This window comes from Scophthalmus maximus, chromosome 3, assembly GCF_022379125.1.
Source record: "Scophthalmus maximus strain ysfricsl-2021 chromosome 3, ASM2237912v1, whole genome shotgun sequence".
NCBI lineage: Eukaryota > Metazoa > Chordata > Actinopteri > Pleuronectiformes > Scophthalmidae > Scophthalmus > Scophthalmus maximus.
In genome coordinates this window covers 14,046,786-14,057,500 of record NC_061517.1, presented here as the reverse complement: position 1 = coordinate 14,057,500, position 10,715 = coordinate 14,046,786, and the positions used below count along the sequence as shown (strand labels likewise).

The 10,715-nt window shown below is 46.0% G+C and overlaps 1 protein-coding gene across 9 annotated transcripts in view; it reads right to left on the bottom strand.

Moving 5' to 3' along the window:
- Window positions 1–10,715, bottom strand: part of samd11 (sterile alpha motif domain containing 11) — a 77,975-nt gene that overhangs the window by 44,624 nt on the left and 22,636 nt on the right. For 5 of the 9 annotated variants that reach the window (XM_047330657.1, XM_047330658.1, XM_047330656.1 and 2 more), the window contains one exon: window positions 604–695. In XM_047330657.1, the coding sequence (XP_047186613.1) occupies window positions 604–675 (72 nt within the window). In that variant the 5' untranslated portion in view covers window positions 676–695. Of the gene's footprint in view, window positions 1–603; window positions 696–936; window positions 1,037–1,455; window positions 1,478–1,950; window positions 3,205–10,715 lie in introns of those variants that run through there. The other 4 variants (XM_035644060.2, XM_047330655.1, XM_047330662.1 and 1 more) reach the window with 4 other exon arrangements.

Below are 10,715 nucleotides of genomic sequence, written 5' to 3'. Positions count from 1 at the left end.
ACACACACACACACACACACACACACACACACACACACACACACACACACACACACACACACACACACACACACACACACACACACACACACACACACACACGGTTCCATGCATGTAGAGCAGGGTGACAACACAAACATCACATTGAAATATGCCTTGTCCTGTTTTCACACAGGCTGATATAAATCTAAACAGTTATCAGGTCTATGAGGAAAAAAATATAAATAAAATAAGAAAATAATTGTCGTTTCGTAGCCAAGCAGGTCCGGACGCGCATCGTTAACTTAGAAACTTAAAAAAAATCTAAATAAATGTTTCTTTGTTCACTTTATGTCACTAAGGTACAATATTTAGTCTTTAATCATCGTGTCATATGTCTGTTTGCTCTTTGACAAGTTACAACCTTCTCCAGTGAGACATCTTGACCACCACAGTTAGCAGCCCATCATCCTTTAAACGCAAAACATCCACAGCAAAGTAGCCGTCGAGTCAAACGAACAACAGTTTCATGCCAAGCTTCTCCTAGTTATCACGTTGACAGAGCAAGTGGACAAACATCGGGGCACAGCAGCAACACACTGACGGAAGATGACATGTTCTTACCACTGGAGATGAAATTCGACAGCCAGGGCAATCGCAGATTGGAGGGTGCACCTGTAAGATTCCTTTGGACATGAGAGTCTTGAGACTTTTCCCTGCAACAAAAAAAATTACAAAAAAATTAAAATCACAAGGAGCCTTTCAGAGAATGTTTACCAACTATGTGTGTTCCCCTGCCATGAAATGCATCTCCTCCACGACACAGCATGACATAGATGGGGCATCATCAGCATTCTTGAGAGGAGTCATCTCAAAGTGTTCAAGGCAAATCTTAAAAAAAAAAAAAGTAAAAATAAAACCTTAGAATAAACCATACAGAACTGGAAGACTTAGTACCTGCACTGCGCTACAATTTTTTTGCCATGGATTTAAATGATACCCATCGATCAGAGTGTTGAGCCAGAGAGTCAGCAGCCTACTATCATCTGTCTATAAGAATCTGTATATTAAACTATCAGGCTATCATTTTTGACCTGGGGGCGACACCCTGCCCCCACACATCCTGACTCCTGACAGCTCTGCCTCAGTTAACTTAGTGTGTGTGTGTGTGTGTGTGTTCAGAGGCTGCACGTAACAATCGAATAAAAATATTGTGAAAATCAATGTCGTTGAATAGATCCGTGAAAAAAAACGTAACAAAACCAATAAAATCCATCCATGAAGAGCAAATTTACTTCTTTTTTTAGCTGAATATTTGAATTGTTCGGAAAATGAACACATTTGGGTGTACATGGACAAACAACACAGACAAGCCTCTCTCTCAATCCTACAATGTGTAAAAGTGGCAACCCCAGTGCACCTTCACTAAACTGGACGATAATTCCCATAATGACATGGAGCAGGAAGGAAATATACCTCAATCTGTCACACATTGGACGAACTAACTTTTCACCCCAGTCCCGGTGCAGTCTACTCCAGATGCCCCGGTTCGTTGACCGATCGCAGCCCAAACTCTGTGTCAAAGCCTCGGTGTGTGTGTGTGTGTGTGTGTGTGTGTGTGTGTGTGTGTGTGTGTGTGTGTGTGTGTGTGTGTGCGCGCGCGCGCGCGCGCGTGGAGGGTAAGCGCCTTTTGGCGTCTGGCTCCTTACGCACGGACTGCTGTAACCCTTTCAGTCCAAAACACAGCACCCGACCACGAGACCCAAGTTCGTGCCCGGGCTAAGCGGCGTCTCAAGTGTGTCCGAGCGCCGGGACGGTGTCCCCCTCTGTCCCCACGACCCGAGCGCCGGGACTGTGTCCCCCTCTGTCCCCACGACCCGAGCGCCGGGACGGTGTCCCCCTCTGTCCCCACGACCCGAGCGCCGGGACTGTGTCCCCCTCTGTCCCCACGACGGCGGAGCTCCGTCTTACCTTTGTGTCTGATACTCCGTTTCCAGTCTTTGGCGGTCTCGCGTCCGCTGACAAACTGGAACTCGTTGGGGGTGAGCCACTCGCCCCTGTATTTAATTGAAGGTCCCTTACTGCCTTGACACAGCTTATTGATATAAAGCAAAGCCTTGTTCTCCCCGCACTCCACCTCGATGCACGGCTCCCCGTTGTCGAAGAAGGGCTGAAAGTCGGGGATGGAGGAGAACCTCTCCAGCATCAAGTCGTCCGCGTGATGGTGGAGATGCTGGTGATGCAGCGCCGAGTCGTGGAGCCCCAAGTACGCGCGGTGATGGGCGAAAATGTGGTCGTAGGGCGGCGGATGCGGGGTCACCACGGGGATGGCGGCGGCATTTAAAGGGGCCAGGTATTCGGACTGGTTGAACGCAGCCAGTGCCATGTCGTCTCCATCCAGCCGCTCCTTCTTGATGGCAGGCATGTTGGTGGGAGCCGCGCGCCGATAACAAGTGAGAAGCTGCTCGCCCGATCCAACGCGCGCGTCCTCTCCGCCCGTGCGCGGGGCTGACCCAGACTTGGAGACGCGCCGCTTGCTTTTACGCAGAGCCCCCGTGTCGCCGCGAGACAGCGGTCTGTCGAAGTTGCCGGAGAGATTCCCATTCAGTAGTTTCCAGCTCGCAGCGGCGGCAGCGCTCCCCGCCAGCCTCACAGGTCCCACCTCCCACATCTAATCACACACTTGCTCTGTGAGTACCTGACGAGCCGGGCAGCGCCGAGCCGCGGACATCGTGGAACCCGCGGTGATCGCCACCGGTCGCAGCGACACGTCGCGTCTCCTCTTACTGGGGGGGGGGGGGTTTCTTCTTCTTTTTTTTCTCTTTTCTTTTTTTTCTGCCTCTGGGGAAATTTGAAATATAAGATGCGTCCAACAGTCAATGAGCGGAGGCACAGTTTCAAATCTTTAAACCGACGCACGTCCACTCAGTCACGGGGAGTTTACACGTGGCCCCGATATCACGGCGAATAAAGACCTTTTTTAAAAAGAGAAGAAGAAGAAAATGAACGGCATATTTCCTCTGTTAGGCCAATTAAACTAATGTGACATGTGGCATTAATCAGAAACACAAGCCAAAATTACACGGCAGGCCTGGTGTCCATGGATGTTTCGCTCCACATCAATAGAGTTGAAAGTTTGGAAAGAGTTGCCTTTTTTAAACCCTGTGTGTGTCGTTGAAGTCACGCTGAAGTTCACAGACCCAGACCAAACAAGATTTGCACTCTCCGCCGCTTCTCAACTTGGCCCATTTAAACAGCGGAGGCTCAGCGAGGGCCGCGAGGAGGGGGGACTGCGAGGGACGGCGCCGCGGCGCTGAAACACACAGGCACCGCGATCAGAGAGGAAGTGAACGCTCATTTCCACCCAGGTAGCTGAATCTAAAACTTAAAGACAGTGTGAGAGATATATATATATATATATATATATATATATATATATATATATATATATATATACTTATAGATCATAGAGACAATTCAGTGATCAGAGTTTTCAGCACTTTCCCCTGAATCAGACTTTCACAAATTATAGTTTCCTCTTGATAAAGATGATCATTTATCTTTATACACACACAACACCAGTCAAGAATCAGCCTGTCATCTTTCTATTTCCCCCCCCCAAAAAATTATGATCATTTGTGATAAAAACAGCCTCACGGCAGACCTGCACCTTGAACATACACTCAGAGATCAACAGCCTCGATGGCACACGTCGCCGGCCACCAGATCTGCCAGTGACATCGACCGCAGGTCCACACACGAGGTGTGACATGTTCTCCTCCGTGTCCAAATGAAACCACCTATTTGTTATACTTCACCTACGGTGTCGCCATCTTGTCCTCTCTCACCACACGGAAACTACTCACCAGCCACGCTACAAACTGCGGAGCTGTCAGTGTTAGAGCCCCTCCTCAAAATGTTTTATACAAAGTTATAGTTTAAAAATAGATTATATATTTTTTCTTTCTTTAGAAGTAAAGAAGAGCTGTGAAACCTGTTGATAATGAAGTGCAATCACTGTTAATTTTGATGTTCTGAGAAAAACCGTCTTATTTCACTTCATTAATCACCAAAATACAACCCTTGAATTGATGTTTATTTAATATTGAGTTAACGAGCAGGAACATTTCAAAATGCTTGTTCCTATAACTGGAGTGACACCTCCAAACTGTGGAGCCACGTTTTCTGAAAGCACTCTCTCTCTCTCTCTCTCTCCACACTGTCTGCAGGGCATGTTCCCCTGAGCTCCTGGAGCTGGTGAACAGGATCACATCTGACCCCCATCAGTGGAGAACCACCCAGGTGGATCCACCGCCGACACATGGAATAGCCATTCCGGCAGCGGAGGTGGGGTCCAAAGCGCCGCGTGTTAGGAGCCTATAAATCAGGCCAAACTGACTCTGACACACACACACACACACACACACACACACACACACACACACACACACACACACACACACACACACACACACACACACACACACACACACACACACACACACACACACACACACACACACACACACACACAGACAGAAAGGAGGCACAACCGCACCGCAGGCGGAAGCGGTGCACGGAAAGGCCAGAGACCACAGCCTGGCCAGAACTGGTATTATACCTACAGCCAAGACCGGGCACACACACACGGCAGAGCAGACATTTACAAAAACACATGCTAGCTACAATAGATTGGCATTTGTCCTTTTGGAGCTGAGGAGCTGTGATGTCTGAAGGGAAGTAAATGGAAAAAGTGGGTTTGAGACAAAAAAGACAATTTTACAATCACAGCTAAAGAAAAGAAAAACGGTCGTTTGACATCTATACAGCCAGAAAAAAAGAAATTCAAAAGGCCACATTTTTCAACAAAACAATAATGTCACTTCCCACATGTTGGCGAGTACGCTGAACAGTAGCACTGACATAAATCAACGAGCTGCTGACATTTATGGCGTATGTTTACAAAAGCCGTTTCTAGGAAGTGGAACGCTGCGTTTCAGATGGGAAGCTCTTTCATTGTCTCTTCATCAAACCAGCCCCTCACCACATCGAAATGTCTCGATGGAAACCTTGTTGATGCGCGCGTGGGCGCTGGAGGCAGCACCACCGGGAGAGCCCTGATGAAACTAGTCATAAAGGGGACACCCTTGCCCACTCCTACGCCCACGCAGTGTCCCTGAGCGTGACTCATCCCCGGTGCCTCATCACGGAGGGGTTCCCCGAACTTGCACGGTGACGAAACTTCAACTTTCACATCTTCAAAGATTGGTTGGTGTCGACTGAGTCGATTTTTCCATCAGCCTTTGGGTTCCTCTTCCTCTCAATATTTGATGCCATGGGGGAGACCTTGTTTAACCTTTCTACAGCACATAACCTTTTCTAACTTCTTACTCTGTAGAAGAGTCTGGTATCGTACCGTGTCAACAGCCAGTTAATTCGTTTACATTGCTCATCTGTTCCCCAACGGCACAAATGAGTTTTTAATTCTACACTGAAATTAACTAACTGTAGATAATATCTAATGTGATATAATTTACTTGTTGTTGCCAGCGTCTTCAGTCAGTGATCTCTTTTGTTTCCCAGGAGGCCTCTGCACATCTACCTCAGAGGTTCACTTCCTGTGTATTTGAAACACACCAGAGTGGAGTGACACATCTAGCAACATGACTTATTCCAGTCAAGTGACAATGAGGCGAACCTGTTACTCAGAGCGCAACAATACAAGCTATACTCTCGACGGAGACGCTGGTGTCCCCTCTTACTGTTTCTCACCATTAGGCCAATTGTGATGAAACTGTTGAGTCCTCAACACAACACCTTAACTCGTGTGTTCTCAGGGTCTAACACCTAAACCACAAATCATGGTAAACTCAGGTATTTGCAAATGTCATTCTTCTTTCCAGGCCAACAACACTATTGGTCCGAATGCTGGAAGCCTTCACAACATATGTTAGTCTACAAAAGTTTTTTGGTTTTTTTGGCCCACTTCTCCCCCATTTTCCAATCTAGAAACTCAATTCAAACATCAAAACGTTCGGCTTAACTTTCATACTTTGCGAAATATTCAACGTTTTTCTCGATTGTTCTAGTAATTACACATTGACTCCCCATTTCAAACTTTTTCTACTCTTCATACTCCTTCAAGCAAATTCAAGCCAGCAAACCAGTTTAGCGTCAGCCTTTCAGCAGCCGGCATTCACACTGCACTTTCTTCAGAAATGGCCTTTTCTAGTACATGTTGAGATACATCACAACCTGGTCCAGTCTGGTGAGTTAATAATGTTGTCATACAGACATGTTACACTGTCACCGATATCGTGACACGTTCTCTTGAGGAGTTTCTCACATATATAAAGATATTCAGACTTGTATGAGACTGAAATGATGCTCTAGTAATCTAACTGCTCTAAGTATATTGGAATTTCTGCACTATATGGTTACTACATGTTTCCATGAGTCTGGTAATACTGTCTACGTACATGCAAGGTAAACGTATATAAGACTCGATGAAACTGAAAATGATTTGAAATGCATTGACTTAAATGAATGAATGATTCAATAATAAAAAAAATCAGCCTTTTGGAATCACATTTTCCTTCACAGTACAGAAATACTACAGTCGAATGTTGTTTAGTACATGAAGATAATGTAATACTGACGACTCGTGTGGATGAGAATAACTGTCACAACTGGTTGATCCAAAGTCAGATATTCTCAGGACAATATAGATTCCAAGGTGACACCAACCAATGGCTGGTTTGAATCAAAGATATTTTGATTTGAATTTATTTGATGTTGATCTACTAACCAATTAGTTAGCTGATTATTTTAGCATCGTGGTGATGGAGATAATGTGTTGTTTTGTAACTTGCAGCCCAATAACGTTTCACTGGTTCCAGAGAAGAATAAGAAGAACCTGACGTATAAACCAAACTGCAGTTCACTCCAGGGCTTGATGACATCAGTCTCCAGTGTGCAGATCCATAAAGGATGTTTACTGAAAACGTCGAGGACGCTTACTTGGCCATGTAATGAGGCACAGACTCAGTCCGCCGCTTCCTCCCATCGTCCGACGGGAGCCCCCCTCGAGCGGCCCCCGCCTCTGCGCCGTCGTTGGCAGCGGCCCCGGAGCCGCAGCGCTGCCGGCGGGGGAGAGAGGTAATAAATAACCCGGGGAGAGGAGCGGAGACCGCCGGGCGGTGCACAGTCTGACCTGACAAATACTCACTGGAAAACCATCAGAGAGCGGGAGCCCACCCCTAGTGCTTGGAGCCAGCCTTTCAGACATGAGCTGCAAAATATATAGGCCTGCCCCTGCTGGAAAAAAAAAAGAAAGAAAGAAAGAAAGAGAGAAAGAAAGGAAGGAAGGAAGGAAGGAAGACAGGCAGGCGCGTCTCCCTCTCTCCCCCCACCCACAGCCAGACGCCGCCGGAGACACGGCGGGAGTAATTAACTATTTAAAGCAGAGTATGGATTTCTGTTCTGTAGAAAAGCAGCTTATGACTTCGTCCCATTTCACCATGGAAATATAAGGAACACTAGACACGCCGGAGGAAGAGAAGGGAATAAAAGCTTAACTTAACTTTTTTCCTGGAGGTGTTCAACCAAAGACTGGAGACTGACAGCAGTCAGTGTAAAATTAACCCAGCAGTTCTACTTCTCGGTAACATTTAACACAGCCAAGTATGTTTCATGAACAGGACCTGGTCTGCATTAAAATCACAGCTTAAAGGGCAAAAAATTATATATAGTTTCTCACCTATACCTCCAGCCGTGCTAAATATCACAGGTAAAACGATAATCGTCTCTTTCTGTGTCACACGAAATGCCGCGGACGTCACTGTCAACAGGTTTCGCAGGTTTCTTTTGGTCCAATGTAAACCGTTGACAGAGAGGTCTGTGGATTATCATGAGTAGTGGCCAAGTCCTTATAACGTCTCTGATAATGGGACATGGTTTCTGGAATGATACACTTTAGGGGCCTCGAACAAAATTCCATTCACTCTTGTTGTATTGAAGTGATGGCAGAGGATCTAAGGGTATTTCCACTCCAGAAAGGCGCACGGCATATAGTAGTCTTCCCGTTTTAATGGAGAAAATGAACGCACCAGTTCATATCATTAATTTGCCACTGTAATATCATTATGGTAATACTGCCGGCATCACCAACTTCAGGCGCGGTACTCGACACTGTTCGAATGCGCCACATGAACATCCTTGTTGTCCAAACATTATATCGATGGAGGCGATATAGTCAGAGGCGAAGACTGCGAGCAATCTATTAAGTACTTTGTCTTCTCCTCTTCCCTCCATATGGTACCATGGCTCAATTTGACTTCTTTTCCCCTTCTTTTTATTCTTCTATTGGATCGTTACAAACGTCTGAACCATCCATTGTGTGTTTTCACAATGCAAACGAACCAAACTATGGTTCAGACCACCTCATTTGGTTGGAATACATTTTGGCCCATCTGCCCACACTCCTACCGGACAGGGTAGGTGTGACAGCACCCTTAAGAGTCTGGGCAAATTTAACCAAAAATATATCCACAAGGCTAAATACCACAAAAGGTGGAATTGGGTGAATGAACCCATTTAATTCAAAGGAATGGCAGGAAATCTCTAAAAGAAAAAGGTATTGCATGGTTATGCAAAAATTCAGATTTCTTTCTATCTACACGTCAACAACAGTGTGTTAATGTTAGGTAACGACTGTGGTTATGGCAAATAAACTATGGCTAAGCCGCATGGTTATGGTTGTGTGCCTAAAACAATTGGCTACGGTTAGGGAAAGACTGTGGTGACACATGAACAAAAAACCAAACGTGATGAGACACAAACCTCCATCCACCACCACAACCTTCTCCCTCTGAAGGGGAAATGACTTCCTATATGGGCAACATGGACGTGAACCCCTGGGACACTGAGCTGTTCATAGATGTGACTGAACCAGTAATGTATCTAATATCTGGGCCGTGATAAGACGTCACATTGCAAACCAACCAACATTAAACTTGAAATCACCTCGATTCGTCATCTTCCTCTGATGAAGTGTAGCACGACAACACCTTTGCTTCAGGTCAACCTTCTGCTGTTGCTGTTCACACTCATTAACTTTATTCGCTCCCTTAAAACGGCGCTACCTTTGCTGACTCACTCTCATTTTATGTAGACATGAAACTTCTCCGGGGTCCTGGAGGGAGTTCAGCTCCCCTAAGTTGGAATTTGAGGAATTTAATATCAGAAAATGTTTCAGGGGATACAGTCCCTGGGCTTTGAGTGTGCTATGTTAGCAGACATGGAGAAACATCACACATTAGCCTGGAAAACTGCGGATCAGAGCGCTGAAATTCTGACACAGGTCTTTGGAGAGCACCGCATTTGGCATTTCAATATCCTCCATCTGGTGATAGTGCTAAACTGCACATCATATTTCAAAACTTTTCATTCTCAGTATGTGCCTCTAATTGCTCACCAGGCGGTGTTTTGGCCACTGTGTACAGTCTCTGAACACCAGCCCCCTTTTCAGTGAAGTTAAAGTTATATTTCCCCTTTGTTTTAGTTTTTTTTTTTAACAGTGAAAGCACAGAGAGACCTGTGCTATTTTTACGGTTTAACCTAGGCCTAAAGCTAGAGCTTCACACCAAAAACTCCCCCAAAAAACAGTTTTAACACTGAACAAGTCTGGGACCACAGCACTGCAACTCCAGAATTTCAGAGTTGGCAAGCAGGCAGAGTAACACTAGACCCTGGAGGGGGCTGAGGGAGGGGGGGGTTATGCTGTCGTGCCGGCGCCCTTGGCCTCCCCCGGCTGATCTGGGGGGTCAGGCGGCTGTCTGTGATCCCACACAGCGGCTCTTCCACATGGGATTTATTTTCTTGCTGGATGGGCAGGCAGGCGGCCCAAGAGGATTCTCATTTTAGACCAGCGTCTGTAGCTGTCAACGCCAGCCGACAGAGGCGAGCGGACACCCGACCCCGAGTATCCTCCCTCAACACTCCCCTTTGGACCCCCCCCCCTCCTCCTATTCCCTGTTCTCACACACACACACACGCACACACACACACACACACACACACACACACACACACACACAGAGAGACAGAGAATAATGATTTCACTGCCTCTCGTTTAATCTAAATGAAACTTTCCATCATTGTAATAAAGCTGGAAATTCTAGATTTTATTTTTTTTTTTACACGTTTTGGGTTTTGGGGGGTTTGGTTTTTGTATTTAAACATATTTTGCATTTATTTTTGATTATAAAGCTTTGTGGTGAACGCAAAGCTTCAATGAGCAATGAGCCAGGTCTATCTAGGAAAAAAATGCACAGCGTCTACCCTTCCTCCCCAGCGCCGTTAATAATTTGTGCAGTAAAAGATAGCGTGCCTCTCTGAGTTTGTGGGAGTTATTGGCACAGTATTCCCCACCATATTTGTGCGAGGCAGTGATAGGAACATAAATTATTTCTTATCTCTTCCGCAATCCATTTTTCAAAGGGCTCACTCTGTGTTTGAAGGGTAGCAGCGCCAACTGCCAAAGCCCAGATAGTAGGCTACATTAGCCTTCAAGAGATTCGACTTAGTGATTTCAAACAATGCAATAAGAAGAAAACTCATTGATATGAGCAGTGCCATATATGGCCATAATTTAATACCAAATTAGGCGCCTGGAACCCAACAAAAGATCAAAACAATGGCCAGCATTATCACCACGACAAAGGCAGACATTGTTG